The 24,557-nt window shown below is 39.6% G+C and overlaps 2 protein-coding genes and 1 long non-coding RNA gene across 11 annotated transcripts in view; 1 reads left to right on the top strand and 2 right to left on the bottom strand.

Annotated features, from left to right (window-relative positions):
• bdnf (brain-derived neurotrophic factor) overlaps positions 1 to 3,418 on the bottom strand; it is a 13,836-nt gene extending 10,418 nt beyond the window's left edge. The window contains exons 1-2 of one of the 5 annotated variants that reach the window (XM_024296236.2): positions 1,644 to 2,231; positions 876 to 995 (exon numbers count right to left, since the gene is read on the bottom strand). In XM_024296236.2, the coding sequence (XP_024152004.1) occupies positions 876 to 995; positions 1,644 to 1,658 (135 nt within the window). In that variant the 5' untranslated portion in view covers positions 1,659 to 2,231. The other 4 variants (XM_024296240.2, XM_024296243.2, XM_024296238.2 and 1 more) reach the window with 4 other exon arrangements.
• The window catches only part of LOC112161192, a 45,930-nt gene that overhangs the window by 14,646 nt on the left and 6,727 nt on the right, over positions 1 to 24,557 (top strand). For 4 of the 5 annotated variants that reach the window (XR_002921803.2, XR_002921804.2, XR_002921806.2 and 1 more), the window contains 3 exons: positions 4,615 to 4,776; positions 4,889 to 5,007; positions 19,052 to 19,157. This is a non-coding gene — a long non-coding RNA (uncharacterized LOC112161192). Of the gene's footprint in view, positions 1 to 4,614; positions 4,777 to 4,888; positions 5,008 to 19,051; positions 19,158 to 22,151; positions 22,381 to 24,557 lie in introns of those variants that run through there. The other variant, XR_002921807.2, reaches the window with a different exon arrangement.
• Positions 23,158 to 24,557, bottom strand: part of kif18a (kinesin family member 18A) — a 31,283-nt gene continuing 29,883 nt past the window's right edge. The window contains exons 16-18 of the mRNA XM_024296233.1: positions 23,914 to 24,009; positions 23,713 to 23,810; positions 23,158 to 23,638 (exon numbers count right to left, since the gene is read on the bottom strand). Of these exons, the coding sequence (XP_024152001.1) occupies positions 23,505 to 23,638; positions 23,713 to 23,810; positions 23,914 to 24,009 (328 nt within the window). The 3' untranslated portion in view covers positions 23,158 to 23,504. The remainder of the gene's footprint in view (positions 23,639 to 23,712; positions 23,811 to 23,913; positions 24,010 to 24,557) is intronic.

The raw sequence follows: 24,557 nt of genomic DNA on the forward strand, positions 1-24,557 counted from the left end.
ATAGATAGATAGATAGATAGATAGATAGATAGATAGATAGATAGATAGATAGATAGATAGATAGATAGATAGATAGATGGATGGATGACGGATGGATGGATGTAAATTTGCATGCATCTGCATCCCTCTCCATTTGCTGAAAGTATCACTGCAGCGTCCTTAAGTCCCACATTGGTGGCATGATTAGGCACAACGCAACGATTACGCAAATTCTAATGCAGCAGGCGGTGTTCGGAAACTCCACAAACGCGTCCAAACGCTCTCCCTTTCTCCCCGAGAAAAACGCATCCACGTTCCCAACGAGCGATACAAACGCCTTGTGGGTTTTTTTCTTCTTCCCCCTCTCCCTCTCCCTCTTCTCTTGTCCGTTAAATGTCCACTCTTCATTTGCATGAAAAAAAATAGTATTTCAAAGGTTTATCTGTCACCTGGATCGGGTCTAAATTTCGGAGTTATTTCGCTTCCCAGTTACAACGAAGTGTCCAAAAAAGCGCGTAAAGGCGAAGGAATGAAAGAGGACTGACAGCAAAACAATGAATTGTGCTCTTACCTTTATAAGGGGGCTGACAACCACTATGTGCGTGGTTAGATCTCCGCGACCAAGACTTGCATGTCCCAAAGTTTAACGCAGTGTGGGGGGGCTTATAGGTACTGAGAATGTGGTGTGCGAAAGACCAGACGCCCTAACATTTCAACTTTCTCTGCGCTTTTCAGAAAAAGGGGGATTTCAAAAAAAAAATAGCCACGAGTTATTTTTCAGCGCCTTTTTTTCTTTCTTCGCCTCCTCTCCTTTTTCTGCGTCTTTTTCTGTCACCTCTCTAAAATCCCGTTTGATTTCCTGTTTAAAGAGCAAGGCTCTGTCACAATAAGCTTACCAAAAGTTGGAAAAACAATCCCAGGTTTTGGCAAAAGGGGGGGCTGGGAAAAGAGAGAGAGAGTTGGCGTCCACACGGCGTTTTAGTCCATGCACGACTCCTGTGCCTCTGTCCAACGTGCTGAAAGCATAACACAGCCAGGGTGAACTATGAGGGGCCAACACAATGTCTCTACTTTTTTTTTTTTTAACTGCTTCCCACTGTCACGTGTGTTTCCCACCCCGTGCCAAAGCAGTCCTGTTAATATTTGATCAAATATTGGTCGGACATTTCCTTCCAGATAACATGACAAACGCCGGTTCACTCCAGTGCACGTTCGCCCTGGAAGGCAGCAGATTCAAACTGATGCCACTCCGCACCGTTCTCCCTCCGAGCTGTCATGCTTTCTTTAAGTGTCACAGGTAATTGGCACATGTTGCTTATTTTTAAAAAACGTGCTTAAGCCAAAAAAAGAAAAAAAAAAATCATCATACATACATGCATAAAACATGCGAGCCACACATTGCGCGCAGACATAATGTAACATTTCCTTACCCCTCTCACTGAAACGACATATCCTGAGCAGAGAAATGCCTCACAATCTTTTCTTTAATTATTTTCCCCCCTCTCACACAAGCTTTGTCAACACCAGCCTCAGCAGACGCGGCTCTCGAGTTTGTCAAGTAGGAGTCCAACCCTTCCAGCGATGCGTTGCCAGACTAAACAGCGAGCACGACTCTTTTACTTGTAATCATTGCTGATCTGCTGCGAGTTTCCATCGCTACTTACCATTTTCCCCCCCATATGCTGTCCTGGAGACAGAAGTGTCTTAATATCCACTCACTCCAACAGATGCTGGTAGGTAATGTGTCTTGTTTGAAGTCATCATATGAGAACTTCTGCTGTGCACAGTAGATCGCCCACCACTTCGCTGACTTATGAATCTAATAACCCTTTGCAATATCGGCGTGCTTAAACTCTCTTAGGCAACACCTTGGTGGCTCTTCAGTTGAGACAAACAACAACAAGCCGTGGATGTCAGAAAAGCTCGTGCAGATATACGTAACACCCTCGCCGGGACAACGCCATTAGGGGTCTTACGTGATTCAAAGGACTGCTGCACAAGTTTATGGAGGGGTTGGAGCTCCTGACTGTTCCCCCGTTGCTGCTTCAAATCTTTTAAATCCACAGTGACGGGCATAAAACTTCTGACACATTCGGGCGTTTGCGCTATTTGGCGAGGGGGCCACAGGCCGATTACGCACACACAAACTTGTCATGAAGGAATAAAAACACACATTCATGGCGCCCATGCACGTGCAACTTCTCGAGGAACTTGTTGCTGCTCAAGAAAAAAAAAAAACTACCCCCACCCCTTCCTCATATCCATACTTACATTGCTGGAAATGCTGCGTAATTCTTTTGTTTGCCCCCTCCGACACCAAATTACCCCCCAAAAAATTGCAAGGGAGAAAAGTTAATCCACGTCCTCAAGAGGCGTAATTGCACCGACCGCTGAGTGGAAAGGCAGGTGTGACCCTTTCTGGATCAGCAATATCTGGAAGTTCAAAGGCGAAATCTGTTTTCAGTAAAATTCCATCACTTGCGCTGCCAACACTCAGCCATCTGATTGTTATGCAGTGACGAAGCGCTGTGCTTTCAAGTGGAGCCCCAAATGTACTAAGTAACATGAGTAATAGGTGATATTTGACTGACTCTTTGCCAACATCCCAAACTTTCTAGAGAGAAAAGTGTCATTTTGTTGGTATTTTACCCCATTTTTTTTTCTTTTTTGGTCAGAGTTTATGGAAATTACGCAGCGTGGGTGGTGCGTTTTTTTCTTTCTTTTTGCTGACGATGTCACCAATTATGACTTATCTTGCAACGCCCCCAAAAAGTCTACCACTGCAGTGGTCCCCTTTTCCCGTGGTGCATCACGCACTGATTCAATCCCGGAAGCTTCATGGCTATGATAATAAAAACGTGACACATTTCCTACTACCTGAAATCAAACCCACTCATTTGTCAGAGCAGATTAGAATGAAGCAAAAACTTGTGAAAAGTTAAACATTTCTGTCTAAAAGACACAAGATGGCATTATCTGATAAAATGAGCAGGTTTTTGTTGGTAATCGGGAGTTTTTTGTGTGTTTGGAGACCAAGTTGAAGGCAACAAGTGTTGGACAGAGTCACACATGCTGTAGCTTATTATCCTTGAACTCCCTCCTTGTTGGCTTTTCACACAGGGGGCTACTCATTACAGGCTGCTAATAAAAGGCAGCCACGTAAAGAGGAGAGGTAACACATTCCAGCTCAGCGTGGACAGCATTAAGAGGATGAACAAGTCCCTTCACTCGCTTCACATGATTAAATGATCAAGATGTATGTGTCCCATCACGTCTCGGGCTCCTACCATCATCCTACTCTCAGGCCCTTTCTTGCTTCCTGACGTGGTAACTTGACTTGCTCCTACTTGTGATGTTGTTAACACTTCCTCTGCTCCCACACCTTTTGCAGACTCGGTTACTGACTCATGCTCGTCTCTTTTCCACTATCCATGCCCTCCCCCGCATTCTTCGCCATCACATCTTATACCGAGCTGGAGGTCACAGATCAATCCCTTCATCCCCTGAGCGGCGTGTGACTGCGTGGCATTTCGCTCCACGATCTGCCAAGGTGCTTCACCTCTTTTAAACCCGCCCGGGGAACTTTTAGGCGTTCGGGTGAACCGTAGTTTGGTCGAAAATGTGTTGCTAACTTGTTGAACCTTGAGGATAAATGTGGGCCGGAGCACGGAGACGACAGTTGTGGAGGGGGGAGAAGAAGGAGAAGAGCTGGAGACGAAGCAGCTCTTCTCCTTGGTGTCTGTTTCAGTGCCACTTGTTGGGTTTTGTGATACACAATCTGCCTTTAAGATGTGCCAACAATCTGCCAAGGAAAAGCTCGAAAATGAACTCGGTGTCCGCCTGTGACAACTGAACAAAATGAATCACTAAAAGGAGAGTATTGTTGGGGCCGTTTTGACACCGCACTCGTCATACTTCCCTGTTTACATCTGCTAATCGCATTTGGGCCCCGTCTGGTCTCCGGAATCATTACTAAAACGCAGAGTGGCGGCCTCAAACTTTGAGTCTGTGAGAGCTTTCCTCCCCCCGCGACATAATGACAACTATTAAGTCAGGATGGATCCAGTCAGGCCTGTGTACCATTACTCTGTCTTAATCTTTGTTCCATGAATATTGATAACAGGAGCTCTACGTCAGGAGTTACTAGTACCTGCTGTTATAAATAGAAGCAGGTTATCTCTTGCTGTCAGATGTAGCCAATGTATCTCCCCCCTCTACCTCTTGTATCTACAGGAAGTTGAGCTCTGAAACAAACAAAGAGCAGAAGAGAAAACAACAAACAGTCTGATTACACACCAGAACATCCAACTTCTGCATCGCTTGTCTCAACAGCTTGTTCTGTGATGATCAAACCCACTGGATTAAAAATAAAAAAAGCGCAAATGTTGTCTAAAAAAATGCAGCATAGTTTGTGAATGAGCCAGCTTGCTTCTGTGTTGATGAAGTCCTGTCGTTCTGCGGTGCAGCTTCAAAATATTTCTGTGAAGTGTGGAATTTATTATCGGGCCGGGCCGGTGACTCAGAGTTCAGATCTTCCCAAAGTAATGCAGCTTGTAAATAATCTGTGCTGCGCCGCCATACTTCACGCTGATAGCAAACGCTGCATTTGTGCTAATTCTGGTGTTCTATGTTTAGTGTCACGGACAGAGCCAGGAAGAATGGTATCTGGGTTGCCCCAGTGGCTCAGCAGCGTGAGGCGAAGCCGAGGGTGCCGGTGTGACGCTGAGGGTTTCTTTCTGCTCCTGCACCTGTTTCATCTGTTCTCTCCTGACCATCACTCAGCGGTTAAAGACACAGGTGACTGCATAAACTTTGTCTTTGGAGCCTGGGGGCAGAAATCTGGAGCTCAGGGTGTGAGATATATGTGCATTGATCTCCTAACTCTGACTAACCCCTGTCTGCATATCAGTCTGGAGTGGAGGATGCTGCCTGTCTGCCATTATCTTTATGACCGCCTGGGCGAGACGGGTAATCTCGGGCCTGCCACCAGACTGAGGGACGGCCAAGCTGCAGCCGCCAACGAGGAGGGTAAGCACTTTAGTTTGTATTTAACAACTCAGGATATGCCGGATGAGGGTCGGAAATATGAATCCCAGCTTGTTTCAGATCAAACTCTGCCCCGGGACTGAGGCTTATTCATGACTGAAACGAATGCAATTGTACTTCAAATCTGCAGCTTAGTGCTCTGAGATGAGATTGTGCACGAGTGTTTGTGTAAGGAGTCCTGTGAATTTGAATAGTTTTTATTTGCATATTGTTGCTTAGCTAAAGGCATTATTGGTTCCCAGTGGTGGTGACCTGAAATTTTGCATGCATGGCAACCCCTGTGAAGGATAGCTCCTTTATGCTCAGCCATATATTGCACGGAAGTAGCATGAAGACACTGACCTTCAGCGCAGCACATGAATGCAACATAAGTCGCAGCAGATGTGCACATTTCATTGCTGTCCCTCCCTCTGCTTTTCCTCTGATTCCTACAAGGAAGACGAAACAAAAAAAAAATGAGTTTGCCTTTTTTCAGTGTCGTCTATATTCTTCTACAGAGTGCATCACTTTAGAATTTATTAATAAGGATTTGAATCAAAAGGTGGACATTGACACTGTAGGATCAGTTATGTTTTATTGTTTACATGTGCGTAGAAGTAATCCCTCAGTTACGTAGGTGAACACACAGGAGGTAGGTGGCAGATTGTGAGTTCAAATATTTAACTTGGTGTGATTCACTTCGGATAACAGCGAGGTGGATTGACACAATGCTGGACACCCAGGCTGCAAACATCAAGTTTTACTTAGAAGAAAAAAAATGAAAGCAAAAAAAAAAAAAAAAAAATATGTGTTTGCATTTTCATAATCATGTAAGCCAACTTAAAATATAAAGTAAGTCAAGGTCAGCCTCACTGTAAAAAGTGAGCAGACTTTTTAAAAAAGCAAAGCATTTTTTTTGTGTTTTTACATAAAAGCCCTTTTTCTGACCCCATATTAAAATGCCTACGTGATGAATATAATCTTTATCTGCTTAAGAACTGGTGTGGGCGCCCACGAGCAGAGGGGTCAGGGTGTTTTCTATAGTTATTTATTTATTTATTTTTGCTTTATTACTGGTCATCTCCCATCAAAACTAAAAGCTGCTGCCCGCGCAGGAGGTGGAGACTCATAACTTGAAGGCTGGCAGTTTAACTCCCTGAATGCTGCCTCCACAGCAGCTGCCAAAGGGCTGCAGCTCCAACGTCCAGACTGCTCTGCAGATACAGTGGGAGGCGGTTGTTTGAGAAGCTCCAATCGTCCAGACAAAAGGGTTATAAAATTAGGCACAGATTTAATTTTGCATCAGAAAACAGATAAGATCAAAAGTGACTGAACTTTTTGCAATTCAAATAAAGTTTCAAAGCACAGAATTGTGCATTTATAGTGTGGCGTCACAGCCTTGAGGTTATTGTATGATGTAGCTGGAAAGTTTTCTGCGAAAGTAAAAGAAAAAGGAAGACCTCGTGTGGTTTTGGTAGCCTTGTTCAAAGGCTGTTGAAGAAAAAAGATGAAAGAATAATAATAATAAAAAAAAAAAAAAAAGTGTGATTTTACCAAATTGAGTGATGCACACGGAGCAGACAGTTACTGATTAAATGTAGATCAATTTGAAGAAGTGTAAAATTCGTCAGCCGCAAAAGTAAACAATAGCCCGGAATACTGTTTGACTGTTAAATTGATCTGGTTGACAAAATGATTGATAGCAGCCTCGTGAGGGTATATTGGATTTAGGTTACAAATGTGAGCAGATTGCTGCCAAAAGCTGCAGGAAAGCTCAATCCCAAACATGTTACAATAGTGCCAACATTGCATTGCTGACAGAAAATTAATTTTCAGCTGGAAAATGTAATGATTGGCCCATATTTAATCAGGTGTGTTGACACTTGTGTGTTTTTTAAGAGGTTTTGATGCTTTAGGATTCATCGTGTCTGGTTATAAAAAATGACACATTTGGACAAAAATAATAAAGTTGCTATAATTAACTTGTTAGGGAGTTTCAGATCTTTTTTGTTTGTTCACAAACAGAGGAATTCCCTGAAAAATACACAAAAAAGAAAATATCTATATATTTTGTTTGTTGTTTTTAAATCTAAAAAATATTTCAACTCTTCAAATTACATTAAAAATGTCATTTTAATTTAAATTATTTTAATCACTTTTAGGTGCCTATTGATGCATATGTGGAACCATTTTGGCTCTAAAATCACCTTAATTTTAGTTAAATAAGTTTAGTTAATTATTTTTTTTAATAGATGGAAGTAAATTCAGGCGTCAAGAGGTCAAACTCAGAAAACTCAAGTATTCCTGCTGGTCAAGAAGAGCATAAATAAACATCACCCCTCCAAAAAAAAAGACAGACAAGCTACCCCATTACAGGTGACAGACAGACAATAAGCAGAAAGTTAAAAACGGAGGTCTTAAAGGGAATAAAAGCTTCGCCGTGAATGGTGAGGGGATTGTTAAGGGCAGCACAAAGAACTGGGATTTCTTGTGTTCGTCTGTGAGGGATATCCCAGCCAAAGTTTCTCAAGACATCAAAGAGTTTCTGCAAATAAAAGCACACTTGTCAGGGGTGAACAAACTGCCTCCTTTATGGCTCCTAACCAACCAAATTCATGCGCACAAAGCCTTTGGATGTACAACACTGCAAAGAAGACATACTATTCAGATGACGTGCTTTGTTCTCTGGTGGTTTGCCGTGTGCTTTTGTCTGTCCTGACCAGGACAGATACATAATATCACTGGATCAAAATCCTTTCAGGCCTTTTTAGTCCCTGTTAAAGACTCCCGTTACACTCCCTCCCCCATGCACTCCGCTATTCTTTCTTTTCTTAAACAAAGTAAACTTGATGCAGCCAGATAACACTTGCAGCCCTCAGGCCTCATGCCCAAAGATGAGTCTCAGGTTCAATCGCTTTTTTTTTTTTTCCTATTTGCCATTTGTGCAGACTGTGGTCAGACAGACTGGACATGTTTTGCCGTTGATGGGAGATCTTTGTCCTGTGTGGTTTGCCGTTTCTTTAAACATCTGCCACCTGCACTTCTCCCAATTTAAAAAAAAAAAAAAAAAAAAAAAAACGTCAGTTGGAAAGTTTTTTCACGCATGCACTACCTTTAAAAGAAGGCAGTCTCCTCCACCTGCACACGCTGCGACACGACTCACTATTTCACTGCAATACATCACTTCTTTCTTATAATACTATTGATTTATTTCTCAAATTAATCATTTTTGCTAAATTTAAATGAAATATTAATATTTTTATTTTATGAGAGGGTATCTGTGGTTGTTGTTTCATAAAAATCAAAAAGAGTTCCAAAAGTGATGAAAGCGTTTCATTATGAATCTATGATTCTAAAACCATTCCCGTAAATATATATGCATAAAATTTGTGTATTTTATTCCTGTCATTTGCTGTAAAATGCAAACATCTCTCCGCTGGTGCAGAAGAATCCTTGTCAAACCTTAGACACATGCATGCAGCTTGAAAATAAAAATCTAATTTTACAGCCTTAACAGATTTCAGGGTGCTGAATAAAAAAAAAAAAAAAAAAGAAAAGTCTCTGAGTAAATACAATGACTCATCACCAGGGTCATTTGCCTTTCTCTGCAAATGAGTGTGGGTGTGTGCCTAACTTGCTGTTATAGGCTGCTTATTGTTTTTTAATCATGGAAAAGATAAAGAAGGAGTGAAAACGAGAATCCCAGGGTTGTGTGGCCACTCTGCCTGAAAGACCAGAGAGGCTCAACCGCGTGTGTGCATCTGCACTGTAAGTGTGTCAGGGAGACAAAGATCGAAGGTTGCGTTTTGAGTCACCCGGCTCCTTTTTTTGTGTCCGAAGACGCATGTTATTTAGCAAACAGAGACTTTGGATGGAAAACGTACAGCACACCTCATTTTATCTGAGGGGTAAAAGATTCCAAAAGAAAGGAGGGGATAAAAACAATAATATATGTAGTAAAGTTCCATTTTTTTGTCATCTTTCAAGGAGGGCATCTCTTTTTTCCTTCAACTTTTTAAAACTCAAAACTAAAGGTAGGCAGGACTAAATTTAATTAACCTCTATCTGCAGAAATCCAGCCCACATACAGTTAAAGTTATATCCATGGTAACACTTCATTTGAAAAGGTGTGCATGAGACCGGCATTGCACTTTGATGAATAATCTCTACCTGATCAGGAATATAACTGTAAAAAAAAAAAAAATGAAATCAACCTTTCAAACTCAAAGTTCTTTTCTAATCTTAAATGTAACCTTTTTATATATATTTAAAGACACCGATCCAAAGCTTAGAAGATCTCCAAAACCTTTAAACTAGACGGACCTGCATGGATTGAGCATGTTTAGTCATACAGAAAACCTCACAACAAAAAAGCTACTTTTCAAAAAAAGTTAGTAAGATAAACGAGAGATGCTCCGTTCTCCTTAACCCCTCCACTCACTTTATGTTAGAACATCAATGCAGATTCGACTGAGGTGACCATGAATAACATCAAGCTGCATGAAAAGAATGAACGAGACTTACTTCTTCAAAAGTACAGTCACAGAGAAATGCCTCAAGAAGGTGAGATAAATTCAGAGAAGACAGCTCAGCTGTAAGAAGATACAAGTCATCATCATGTACAGCCCACCTGTCTTCAGACCCAGTCGGGGGGGTAAGCTGGCGGCAGAAAGAGAACGATACCACTGACGTCAAGACATGTAAACTCCTACAGACGAATCCTGCAAATCCAGCACCTGAGGCTCTACAAACAACGCAGAGATTATTGGATTACTGAATGCCATTATCCATAATGAAACAACAAGACACAGGGAAGATTGCCCCCAAAGATGGACTGATGGGAATTCTCGTCAGGCGGAGATTGCCGGGGAAGAGCAGGAAGCAGGATGGGAGAACTTTCCCCTCCATGAGATGAATCACGAGGCAGCCACGAATGAATCACACGAGAAGCTGGAAATGAGTCAACGCAGAGCGCGGCGCTCTGATCGCGGCGGCACATCTGCAGGCCCCAAACACCCCGAGATGTGGGCTGAGAAGTAACAGCAACGGACAGAAACTTTGTCACGTTCACTTCAGACGTTTCCACGATGATCCAACACAAGGATCTGCTCAAACTCCTGTAAACCACCTCTGAATCTCACACCACAACATGATGGAAGGAACTAGTGTTGATGGATGGAGGTCACTGATGAACATCAGGATGCTTCAAGTCAGATGTGTAAAAAAGAGATTTATAAATCTGTCACAAACTTCAGGATTCCAACAAAAAAAAGTGTCTGAAACTGAGAATCATTATCCTTCCACTGCTACTCTCTGTCATCATGATTATATTTTAATTGAAAGGGAAGAATCAGGACCAAACTAAAGTTCTGTTAGATGTTTAAAAACGCTATTTATGCAGATACAAGCAGACACAGCTCTCCGCAAAATGTATTTCTTCAAAACAAACTTCGGATTTATCAATCTTTGGAGCTCTTGAAAATGTCTAAAAAAACAGAAAAACAAAGACGTACATGGATCTATTTGACTACAAGTGGATGCATCGGAATGGAGTGGAGCAGGTTGATCAGATCTCACTCAAAATCTACATAAACTTCATTTTTCTTCTGCTCCAGAATCACAGCAATTAGAATAAAGAAATCTTAATTTAATTTATATATACCCCCTCCATATTCAGAAAAGTGCCACAAAAATCCACAAAACACAATTTTCCTCGGATTGGGTCTTTAAATTAAGGATTTTTTTTTCAATCATACACATGCTTTGCGTTATAGTAAAATGTTTTGGAAACATCTAAAAATGTGGCTTAAATTGGATAGATAAGCAAAGATAAAAAAGTGAGTTTGTATCTTCTTTAAACTATTTTAGTGTGTAAAGAAAGTAAAAGCCCTTCTTATTTTTAGTGAAACAATATGTTTGATGCAAAAACAAACTATGTTTTTTTTAATTTTTAGATTTAGCAACTTATAGTAGATGTGTATTCCGGCTTATTAAAAAGAAAAGAAAAAAAAAAAGAAGCATGTCTTAAATCCAGGAAAAAAATTCAGATGTCAAATCTCAATAGACTCAAATTTTATATTTCCCTCTCAGGTGACTTTTATGCTGCAATAAGCACTGCAGGCAAAAGGTTCAATGTTATGAACAGTCAGAGCGGCTCTAAAAACTGCCTGTTTTTTTTTTTACATTTCCCACAAGATCTTTTCCTGCAATATGTAGATTTGAAAATGATATTCATCTGCAGGAGGGAATCAGCTCAGCAGTTGGATCTTAGCAGCTTGAAGTTTGATGTGTTATTATTATTGTGTTTTAATTTGCTAATATTTTTAGGAAACATGCTTGGAGTTCCTCAGGCAAGAAAACAGCAGTGAAATATTGTTATAGGAAAATATCTAGAAATAATTGAATTCTCCGTAAAGATTTAGGACAATAATGGCAAATAGAACTTTAGGAATAAATTAAAAATCCAGATTCTGTAGCACAGGACTTTAAAATGTAAGACTGCCACATCAGAACCAAAAAAGGACATCATGTTTGTTCTAACCCAGCCTCCTCCATTCTGTTCCCACATCTTACCAAAACCCCAAAGGACAAAATGTTGCAGTTCATTAAAAGACCACTGGAGGCAGGCTGCAAAAATGAGCAATTATCTATTAAATTCCACTTTAAAAAGTCAGATTTTACACCAAAAATCAACTTTTATGCAGTCTGCTAAAAAAATAAATAAATAAAATAAATCAGTTTGATGTTCATTTCTTTGTTGTCTATTCATGAAAACTATGTCTCCATGTTTGTATGTGTTACTGTGTGTGGAGAGAAAAGCAAATCGTTTAAAAAAATGTTTTATTACAGCTTTCAGAAGGATGCAGTGGGAGAGAAAGGTATTTTTCAATCACTGATTCTTCAATTTGTTCCACTGGAAAATATGAGAGAAGTTTGTAATGTTCATCTTAGGTACACTTTAACTGAGACAGAATGTAAAGAAATAATTCAGGACATCACATTGTAAAACGAATTCATTGATATAATACAGAAAATAAGTGTTCAAACTCTAAAAAAAAAAACAAGAATTCTGTCCTGACAGACCCGTTTCTTTTTCTTTAAGAAGCTCTTCTACCCTTCCCTCATAACCTGTTTGAACTGGTAATCTGTATAAAAGATATAATCCCCAAAAGACTGCAACCTCTCCACTGTGACCAAGACCAAAGAGCTGTTGAAGGAAACCAGTCCGAACACCTGAAGAAGACTGGGATAAACCAATCTACAATGAGCAAGCGGCTTGAAATGTTGGGGCAGAAAACTGAAGAAACACAAGATCACTGACAATCTTTCTCCACCTGGACCTTCATTAAAGAGGAGTAAAATACTGCAGTGATCCAAAGGTTCAGCACATGTCCAGGGCTGTCTAAGGTTTGGCAGAGACTAACTGGTAGACTGGGAGAATGTCATATGGTCAAAATGGAGCTGTCACCATGTTCGGAGGGGAAGAATCCCAAGAACACTATGCACTGTGAAGCACAGGGGTTGAAACGTCATGCTTTGGGGCTACTTATCTGCAAAGTGGACAGGGAGACTCAACCATGCCAAGTAAAGGATGAATGGAGACACAGATTTTGGACGAAAACCTCCTTTTATCAGTTATAGCATTAAGGATGAAAAATGGCTGGATCTTCCATCATCATAAGAATGATTCCCAAAACATCACCAGATCAACAAGGACTGCCTATGCAAACAATTATTTCAAGGTTCTTGAGTGGCCTTGCTATTCGCTGGACCTCAATAGAGAATGCGTGGAGGGAGTTTTAAAGGGTAACCAAACAGGGAAGTTGGAGGCTGACTCCACCCACTGCCAAAATTTGAAAATCCAGTCAGAGGGGTGGGGCTTGGGGGCAGGACTGTTATCATTACTGGAGCTCCAGATCATGATGTCAGACTTCTAAAACTTACATGGTTTGATCAATCACAAAATCCAACCGCAATGCCTTGTTTCAATCTGTAGGGGGCGATTTTTGACTTTATTTTCAAGAATTATACCGTTTTATTTCAATTTGTCAAAAATGTGGCAATGACCAACAGACAGCACTTTTAAAGCCCCATTTATAGAGATCAACAGCCAAAAAATGTTAATTTAGGGTTTGGTTACCCTTTAAGTCTGTGTTTAATTAGCTCAAATACATCACAGCTCTTGAGAAGATCTGCCTGGAAGAATGGACCAAAAAGGAGCTGCAGTGAGTGAAAACTTGTTAACGACTTACAGGAAATGTTTGACTTCTGTCATCATCTACCAGAGTTACATAGATTGAGGTAAACTGTTGTTATTGACCAAACAACTATTTTTACAACATTATACAAATTGATACTTCATAAATCAGAGAAAGTTACTTCTGGATAATCTATTTATGATGGACAAATACTGACAAACTGATTTAAAACCTTGTTTCTCTTCTTGGCGGGTGGGCGGATCCAACAAAACTGTCACCTCGTCCCACCCAACTACCATTTTTAGGCCTCAGCATATTACTGAAACTATGACAACAAAGGTCATGTAGTTGAAATATCATTGTCATTTTTAATGATCATCAACACAATAGACATGCACTTTAGATTTGCATGCAAAACATTATGAAGCTCAAGTTGTTTATAATCTTAACCTAAAAATAATTCTCATTCTTGTTCAGAGACGTTTTTTTTCTGTTTCTCCTGAAAATTATTAAAATTTGGAAAATGTGAGCCTTGGTTAAGCACACAAAAAACAAACCACATATTCATGAAGGTTAAAATAAAACGAATAGATGAAACAGTTTGGTTTGGAGGACTTCTGCAGATGCCACCAGAACAAAAGCTGGGGTTATTTCAAAGACTTTTAGCAATTTCAGGGTCTTCTCAAAATTCCAAACTGAGTCATCCCGTTGAATTCTGATAGGTTTACAGGAGAGAGGTTAAGGAGGGTCAAGAAGTCAAGGCAACATTTTCAGAAATAAGCATTTTACTAAGAAACACTAAACAATTTTGGCTACAATAAAAACAGAAAAATTCTAATTTGAATAAAAAACAAATATTAGATTTCAAAATGTATAGTCTTTATAGATCAGGCATGACTGTGAAAACTTGAGAAATGCTTAAAAATATAATTAAAAGTGGTTATAATTATGAGGAATCACTCTCAAATTGAGTCTTTAAGTGTATATCTACTGTATGAGGTCTAATTTTCTGGTTGTAGTGGCAAAAGTAGAGCAGAAACCAAAGGAAGCGCGGAGCAGCAGTGAATTAAGCAGAGTCGGTACACGCCCACGCGGTCCTGAGAGGACGTCTAATCAAGTGCAGCAAGTGAAACACCTGTGTAGGTGTAACATGTATGTGGCTGTAACTTTATTTGAAACAAATCCAATTAGACCGGAATAAAAAGTTCGGTAATAGAATAAAAAAAAAAAAGTGCTGCCTGGGTAGATGGGTGGTCTGCGGTGGTGAGCTTCTCCCCTGCAGGAAGGTTACCTTGCTGTGCAGCGTGGTAAGCTTTGTGCTGAGGGTTCTTTAGGCCCCCAGACACCACCGAGAATAAGAGAAGAGGGAAAAAAGAAAATAATCTGGCGTAACGCTGTGTGCTTTAAAACAGTTTTTCTCTGCTTCAGGCTTTTTAAAATTTATTCTAAGGATGATATAAATATTTGCTTTAAAAAGCAAATTTTGTAGTAATTTCCACCTTTTAAGATTCTATGAGAGATCTGGTGTGCTTTCCCTGTTTCCACCAGGAAGGAGTGCAAATGCTGCACTCTGAACTCAAGTTCAAGACATGAATAGATTACAGCACATCTAAAATAATAATAATAATAATAATAATAATAATAAGGTGAAAAAGTGATTCTTTTTAAAAAGGGAAACTTAGTTTAAACACTTAAAATAACATATTTAAAACTTTTTAATGTTGATGATTTTGGCTTATAAAAAACTCAATTTGAGTCTTAGAAGATTAGTATATGACATCAGACCAATCTGTAAAAAAATATGCTTTTAGCTCAAGTGTCGGGCTTTTGAATGCTATGATCATTTCTATCCATTTAGTATTTGTTTAGGGTTTTTTGCACAAATGACTACATCAGTGTGGCAGTCTGAGGCACTGTATAGGTGTAATGGAAGGCCAGGCTGCTTTGATAGCCACCTACAGTTCATCGGCATTGTTCCGTCTGGTGTCTATCATCTTCCTTTTGACAACAGACCATAGATTTTCTATTGGGTTCAGGTCAGTGGAATTTGATAGCCTATTAAGCACAGTAACAGCATGACATTACAACCAGCTTTTGATGTTTTTGACAGTGTGGGCAGGCGCCAAGGCCTTCTGGAAAATAAAAACAGCATCTGCATACAGCGTGTTAGCAAAGGGCAGCATGAAATGCTCTTGTGGACTGTGGACCAAACGCTAGCAGAGAACATGGCACCCTAAGTCCACTAAAAGCTCTGGCATTGTGGATTGCGTGCCTCTCTACTCTTCCTCCCTACTCTGGTATGTTTCATTTAAAACAATTACCCTGGACCACCAAGCAACAATTCAGCACTTTTTCTCCTTCGCACAGGTAACTCACATCTGACATTGCCTCTGGATTAAGAGAGGCTTGACACAAGAAATGCAACAACTGTAGCTCATTTGTCTTTTTGGCTCTTGATGACTCAGTTGACTCTTTGTGATGCTCCACCAAATTCTTGAATAGATTTTGCTTTAAAATCCTCTCAAGGCTCCAGTTATCTTTGTTACTGGAGAACTTTTTCCTTTAACACTTCCTTCCATTCAATGTCTGTTAATATTCTTGGATACAGCACTCTGTGAACAACCAGCTGGTTCAGCAATAATTTCATGGCTTGCACTCCTTGTGAAGGGTGTGGATGACTGCCTGCAGTCGTCCCCATGATTGCATGGCCTACTGATCCACACTGTTTGTGATGGGTGGTCACTATTTAGGCTCGCGTAGTGCTACAATCGTTTCAGTGTCTGGTCTAACTTTTGCACGAGCTGCGTCAATCCTGGCAGGAAGTTAAGCCAACATATACCCAGTTGGTGTTTCTGTTTCAGATCCCCCAACCGGGATTTGAACCGGGGACTTCTTGCTGTGAGGCACCGTGCAGCCCGAAAAGAAGAAGTCAGTGGTAGATGCAGTGGAGCTCTTCATTGTGTTTCTTCTGTCGTGAACCTGCATACAGTATAAGTAGGTCCATTTTGGGACAAGCTTACATCTTCAGGCACCAATCAAACGTTGAAAATAAAAAGTAAAATTAAGTAAACTAAACAAGTCATTTACTGTTTATGACAACTGAACCTTCGCATTCCAAACAGGAAGTACCTGTTGGCTCCATGAAGCCAAAATCCCATAGACTTTTACTAAGAAATATATATATAAAAAAAATCATTCTTATTGTCAAAATAACCATTCTTGCTCTACTACCTTTTTAAACATGCTCTTGCTAGTCCTAATTTTTTGTCATATTTTTCTGTAGTGGAAGTTATTCAAGTTTTATAAACTGGCCAATCACATGCCTCAATAAAAGTAGGTGGTGCTTGCTGGCTCCCACAACCACGTTTGATTGATAGATTCTTCCAAGCTTGCTTTCAAATGTTAGCCTTCCAGCAAGCTCACTCTTGATTAGTGAGAGTGGTTATCATAGAAATATTGATTCTGACCAATCACTGCTTGCTGAATAGATCCAACATGGTGGCGTCCATAACGTAAAGAAGAGGCGACTTAATGTGGTTGGAGTTGAAAGCAAGTCCTTTTCGGGTGATGTCACACTCACTTGGTCCAGTTCTCTTGCTAAGCTTTTCTTGGAGTTTTCAAAGATGTGTGTGTCTGTATACAAAATTTCTATTCCTGCCCATGAAAATCTTTTGTAATTGCTAGTAGATGAGCAAAACTCTGTCTTCATTTTTCTTTTGAAATCTGCTTCAAGTAATAAACAAACAAACCTTGAAGTTGTGCAGTACACATTGGAATGACGATACAGTGACAGCACTCAGAAAGTTTTGCATTAACTTCCTTGACAACATTGGCTGTCAATGTATTCATCAGAAATATATTAAAAAAAGTTCACAGAGGACATCTTGTCAAATGGCAAAACAACACCTAACTATTTTTATTTAAGCCACACACTATTGCTTCTATTTGAAGACTTATTTTGTTGCCACATCAATGCTCCATGTGCAGGAGATGTAAATACTGGTAAAGTTCACTTCTGAAATGCAACATAATAATGAGTTTTTTCTTATGGGAAATACTTAATGGTCGATCTGTTTAAACACTGCAATCAAGGATGGAAAACATGTGGAAACTGGGTGTAAGGACGCTCGTCGCACATTGCCTGTTCGGAGAATCAGGGAGGAATTAAGACAGCGGAGTCTGGCTAAACGCTACTCAGAACCAGGGGCCACAGACGAGAAAAAAATAGCCTTCTTAAGCAACTGAAACCTCTAGCTGTCTGATTAAATGCTACTTGGAAGCTGCACAGACTGGGTCTGTGTAACACAACCCTTTGAGACGGTGCTGCAACAGGGACTCTGCAACTTGGAAAACAGTGTGACAAAACAAGCGGCTGTCTCAATGTGCCGTAAATATACTGTTGAGTTTGGCTGGATCATGCATACAGGTGGGACCAGAGAAAAATAATAATCTTTTGGCAGAAGTAAAATCAAAGGTTGTATGGGTTCGCAGATCCCTCAGCAAAACGATTGACTGTATATAGAGAACTGGACTGAGCAAGTGTATCACATCACCAATAGAAAATGCCTTACTTCTGGCTCCAGGGAAGCCAAGTCAGTCACCATTTTTCCAGGATACAGATGTCACCATTTTGGAGCCAGACAACAGTGATTGGTCCGAGTTAGTCTGAGTCAACGTTTCTATGGCAACTACTGTCGCCAATCATGAGTGAGTTCGTTAGACATCCGTATCCCTTCCGCTGAAAGGTGCTCGGGAGAATCTGTCAATCAAACAATCGAGTTGGGGCCAGTGGGCACCACATTCTTTTAAAGGCAGCTGATTGGTCAGTTTATAATTGAGTAACTTGCTAAAAAGAAAAAAAAATATCTTAATATAGTTAAATCTTTTTTAGTTAATATCTTTATTTAGGATTAGAAAGAAGACTTCAAGAAGAAGGTATCGGATCAAGAATGGTTATTCTGACAAATAGAATGACTGAGAAATAATTATTTCTCTATAGACGTTTATGGGATTTTGACTTCTTGGAACCACAGATACTTCCTATTTAGAACCCGAGAGGTTAATATTCCAGTGATTATACACTCATTGGTCAAAACAAGTGAAAATAGGTGAAGTCAAAGGGCAAAAGTGGGCGTGGCTGTGTTTTGGCAGCTGCCCAATGGAACAGGAAATTCCAATTTTGGTTAAAATAAAAAGAAACCAACTTTTTTTTGTATGTCAGGTTGCATAATAATAATAAAAAAAAGCTCAAAACTTATTGACTTAATAAAAAAATAACTTTTTGAAAACAAAAGATGAATGATGCATTGGATCCTTTGAATGAAAGCCGTCACTAACGGGAAGTGGTGGTAATGAGCGTGCACTGTATGGCAACAGCAGGATTTAACCTGTTCCTGACAAATGCTGCAATGACGGGAAATTTGCCATTTTAATAAACAAAAGTGTGATAAATCTGGAGCTATAATTTGATGTGAATGGATGAGTTTTAGAGGTGCTGTCATCACATACCAAGCACAGAGCAAACACTTGCTCACAGGGGATTAATCCACATTGTGTGCACCGTACAATCAAATAAAACTGATCGGGTTCTTAGTTTCCCTCTGCAGTCTGCGGGATGAGACTTTAAGTCAGCAAAATACTTCAGTAGACTCTGCAGATTGTGAAATGTTTATTTGCAAGGCTACCTGCACCATACAGCTCTTTCTCCAGAGGATGAGTCATCAGCAGACTACATGCGCTACATTTAAGGTGGGCTTTGGATAAGCTCCTGGAGGAAAATGTAGAGGGGCAGAGAACACTGCTGAGCCATCACAGATGTACTGATTTTCTGTCACATTGTTTCACAACAGGAGACCCTACCTGGTAAAGGAAACTGTAAATCTCTCCCATCCCCCCATGATTACGGCTGCACAAGGTCCTGTCAACAGTCAGCTGCGTGTTGATGAAGCGAGCCAGGTATTTGCTGCCACATCTGTTTCCACACGCATTTGCTTGCCCAGTCAAATGTAGGCGAAAATCTTAACATAAAATATTTTCAAAACACTAAAAGCTAAAACACAGAGGTACTTTGGATAATAAAAACAGACATTTTCATGCAGAAATAGCAAAAAGAAAATACATTTTTTTGTCATATTTAACAGGAAACATTTAAAATACAGATTTTTTTTGACAAAATTAAGTGTAATAAAGTCCACTAAACAAGCCAGCGCTCAACTGATTTGAAAAATGCTAAGGAGACCTCTGACATAATGTCCTTCACAAATTATTTTTCCTGTTTTTTTTTTTACAAATCGTGAAATTATTTTATACGGTAAAAAACAAAACAAAACATGAGATTACTAATCAAAAAAGAAGAACTTTTTGCACAAATTGAACCAAATAATGATTTTTTTGTCTATTTGAAATCAAAAGTACGAGCTTGAAAAGGCTTACCTTCTGCTTTCTCAGATGAAGTATCTCCAATATGTGAGAACGTGGTGAAAAATGCAGCCAATCTTCCTGTTTTAATTGTTATTGGATCTATTCGTTTACTCTTACCAATGGGATTTACTGGACTCAAGTGCCTGTGGCGTAAACAACAACCCTCATGGCCCTGTTTTACATGCCAAACCAGGGTGGATCCCTTTCATTTCCATAAACCTCTTTAACATTTGCATTGAGCACCATGGAACAGGATGAACAACAAAAGCAACTTTAATAAGTCTGATTTTTCTTTTCATGCTCACCTTTTTTTGCCTTTAATGTATTTATTGTCTTGATGTGCATGCATGTTCACAGCAGCGTGAGACACCTGTGAGCTCACCTCGAACACGCCTGCATTACCATGTGTCATGCACACATTGCAGGCTAATAGAGCTCAACGAGAAGCCAGAAAAAGGACATTAGTAGTAAAAGGACACGGAGTACTGGTGGTGAGCTCCCCACAAGTTGCTCCACTCTGACATATTGCTTTAAGATATCGGGTCATCTAATTAGACAGGGGGATGAAAAGTTCACAGCTGTGACGTGTGACATTGTGAGAGTCAGGAACATTGTAGGAGAGATCATACGGTAAGCTTCTGCAAATTCAGTTTTGTTCTGTGCAAATCTACAGGCAACAATGGTTTATTTGTATTGAACTCGATCAGTTAGAATATTAAATTTTGAAGTAGTGCTCCAGTGTTTTGCATATATCTAAGGAGTGCACATGTGGTTGTTCCATCTTTGTTTTAAGCTGCCTCGTCTGCTGTATGTGGGGGAAAACTTTGACTCTGCATGAGGTTCAGAGGTGAGGAAACAGGAGCAAATTGTAAGATAATAAGAATTTAATTCCCTCATATGTGCACCTGTCACAGCGGACTGAAATAAGAAGGATGCACGGATTTAGCATCATGACAATCAATCAGAAACAAACTCCTCTGACTTGGGGGTGAAGTGCTGTTGGAGTCTTCGTGATCTTTGTTTAACAATACCAAAATAGAGTTAACAACTTTGTGACGCATTTGCACAGGGGTGTTTTTTTTTTTTTTAAAAACTAACAAATGACAACACATGGAATGAAATGTCTCTCAGGGAAGCAAGATAAAACAATGGGTCCGACATGATCTGAGATTCTACCTGCAGTTGCTAAGCAACACCCACCTCCAACTTCTCAATCTGTCCCATTGGTCAGCAGGAAAAACGCACAAGGCGCCCTATTGGATGAGAGAAAGTTAATAAACTTTAGCCAAGGCCTGCCTCCCCGTGTGCGCACACACTCCCTCCCTCTCTCACACACACACAATGAAGAGATTCTTGTGAATGAGAGCATGAGAGGGTGTCAGTGCTTGCGCAGTACAGTGCTGATATATGCATTGAGCTCCTGAGCTAAAAATAAAGATCACACTGAACGCTGTGCCACTGAAAGTTGCAAGACAGAATTCAAAGTGACAAGTCGAGTTCTCTTCAGACAGAGCAATGAGGTCCCACCCTCATAAAAGATCCAGGAGGTATTTTTGACTGGGTTTTTGTGTGTGTGTGTTGGTGTATGTGTGTGTCTAGAACTCTAATGACAACTTGTTCCCAGCGATTCCCTCTACCTTTGAGTTATTTCGGGCCTAAAATGCAGCCCAGAAAGACGGGACCAAAACATTTCTTGAAAAAGCTGTTTAGGAGAGATATTCAGCAGCAGCTCCGTCCTAATTGTTGAAGGAACCAACACAGCATTGTTAGTGGACCTCAAGTAACTCCACGCTTATATGTTTTTGTGAATGGTCTGTACATTTCATTTCTATTTTTATCATTTCATCTTACAATTTCACCTGCTCAGTTGCAACAGTTTCTCACTCATTATTCTCACACAAACTAGGTATTGGTATGTAAAACACTAATTATAAAAGTTGGAAAATATGGTGCAATTAAGGAGATGATAATATTGTATTATAATACAGTTGTAAAGAAATGATTCAAAGTGGTAGATCAAATGGGTAATGCAACTAAAGGACCAAAAGGAACATTTGAAATGAGAGGAAACAGCTGCATTGGATCATTCTACTCAGTCTTTTGGATACAGAGTGGTGTGCATTTACAACCAAACTTACAACATGGATACGAATCACAAAATAACTGAGGGGTTCCTCAATGTACTACTTTAGTTCAAGTTTGATTTCTCACAATCAAGTCAATAATTACAGGGTGTAATCTTTAATTGTGTTGTTTACGAAGGTGTTATTCCATACCTTAGACGTGTTTTAGCTAATAATCTCTGATTAAAACCAGATGATTTTGAATGTCGAAAGTGACTCTGAAGTGGGTCGGCCATATTGACGGTTTAACAGGAAAGTGGGAGAGACTAAGTTAACAGAAAATTTAAAAAACCTGCTAACCAGAGCATAGTATTCAATTAGCGCTCAATAAATCAAGACATCTGCTTATATTTAGAAAAAAATAATCACCTATATTGTTGTTTAAATCATTTTATTTTCGTTCCAGGCCAGTGGGATGCTGGAGCCTATCCAGCTACTGAAGAACAAAGGCAAGACACACCCTGAACTGTCTGCAAAACCATCAATGTTCTATATAAAAAATGTATTAACAAAAAAATAATAATAATCCAGCCTGGACATGTTTATATTTGCTGTAAAGATGGATAAGCTGAAAGGGTGGGGAGAGAGAAAAGGTTTTATTTTGAAACCATCCTCCACTGGTCGTTTGAGGAACTGCATCAGTCTGTACTTTCAGGTTAGTTTGTGGAATGAAATGTGAGTGTGTGGCACAGACACACTTTTACTCTCCAGACTACAGCAGTGAACATCAGAGGATAGAAATAAGTATTTGCTTTGAAGGTCTGTCCTTACATCTTGAAAAAAAATAGCTAAAACACTGCTGTGTGATGCCACTAGTTTGAGTCTAGGTTGGATTTAAAAAGCAAATTAATCCGTCTTGATAATAGAGGACTTCACACTACTTTGCAATTTTAATAATCTTACAATTTAAGATGTTGAAGTAGTGCTCCAGTGGTTTGTCCAGTGGATGTTATTTTTTCTGTTTTTATTGAAATCTAAAAGCAGATTTTTTTTTAAAGATAAAAAAAAAACATAATTTTCATGGATAAGGAAGCCTAACAAGATAACCAAGAGATGACAAAAAACTGAATGATAGGTAATTGTTTTTAGTGTATTTTAAAGCTGATTTAAGACATATGTTAAAATCGACCCGTCAACGCCATAGATGGTTACACAAATCTAACGCAACAAGGTTAAATAACTGCTGCACAAATGTTTCATATCGAATCTGAGTGATTGAAAAGTACATTTACAATTACTCAGCAGACGTGCAGATTACTAATATCTCACTTCAGTGTTCTTTGCCTTTTTAAATTTACCACCTCTCCTGAACCTATTGGACAAAACTTATTTGATGATGGAACACAGTGTAACTCACACCTAATGGGAGAAAAAAAGCCCCCATGCACAAAGAATTCAAAAATCAGACTGAACACGTTTAAAAAAGTATTGGTTTATTTGGCAGAGAAAAAAACAGACTTGGCTAGAAGCAGTTTATATGCAGTATCTATAGCTCCATGCTAATAACTGTGCAGTTTGTTAGCTGCCTGGAAAACATGGTGGACTAAAATACAACATTTAAATCACAGGCCATTCATACGACATCCACTGCTTTATTATTACCTTGTATGTACAGTTATCATAAAATCAAGTACAATTTCAGTGCAGAAATGCATTAAAATAACAATGTAAAGTCAAGTGTCATCTTTGTCACATTTGCAGTGGACGACTGCTTCTACTTGAAAGGAGTAAAAGTCAGAAGAAATCAGGGAGTGCTGCTTCACATCCGCTTGGTGACCCTTTTGAACTGCTGGGACGTTTTATAGAAGAGGGATCTGGACTTTGGAGGTTCCAGAAGGTTGAGGTTTCCTTCAGAAATGCTCCTCACCACTCTGCGGGGTCTGTTCTCTGATCCTGGATGACAAACAATAATATATTGACAACAACAACTCATTTGTTAATGTGCGATTTTGCTTTCTGCTGCTTACCGGCACATCGGCTCACCCTGAGCGGCCTCTGGGCAGCAGAGGTGTCTTTTTTTATTCGCTTCGGAGCTGATAGGCCATGAGTTAAGTCGTCTCTGAGACTGCAGGAGTAAGGAAACAAAGTTCCTCATCTTCTTTCAAGAATACTCACTGAAGTAATGACGACATTTACAATCACAAGAGACATCACGAGAGCTTTATTACCGGTTAAATTTGCGTTTCCCTTGTGCTGCAGACGTCATTTCCATGTAGGTTGGTTTGGCTCGTTTCACATCTTGCAAAGGTGGGATTTGCTGCCGACTGAGCAAAAGTTTATGTTACCATGACATATTTCGACAGCCTTAAAAGGGAAACGATTTCTTTAACTTCCAAAAGACTTTAAAAAAAAACCCATTAACATTGCCTCTGAAAATGGATCCATCCTGTTATATACATGCACATATGTAAACCTATAACCATTCCTATCATATTTGATACACATATTTCTGAGACCCTATTCTGATTCGCATGATCCAAACTTCTCTTAAAAAACAAACGTATATCTTGTTCCATATTTTCTGCGGTGTAGTTCTTTATTATTCCACTAGGGGCAGTAGAGGGGCTTTTCCTGCTCATTTCAAAATGGCTGCTTCCATGAAATCTCAATCTTTTGGCGGGAAATTATTTTTTGGAACTTTATGATAATAATAACTCATCTATTGCTATTCCCCGTTTTAAATAACTACTTGCTTTTTTGAAAGAAGACAAAATGTGTTGTTAATTAATTCTCTATAACAGTTAATCTTGTTAAAAATATGTATTTCAAATTTAGGACAGTATGTAAATAAAGTGTTTTATAATATGTGTGG

This window comes from Oryzias melastigma, linkage group LG3, assembly GCF_002922805.2.
Source record: "Oryzias melastigma strain HK-1 linkage group LG3, ASM292280v2, whole genome shotgun sequence".
NCBI lineage: Eukaryota > Metazoa > Chordata > Actinopteri > Beloniformes > Adrianichthyidae > Oryzias > Oryzias melastigma.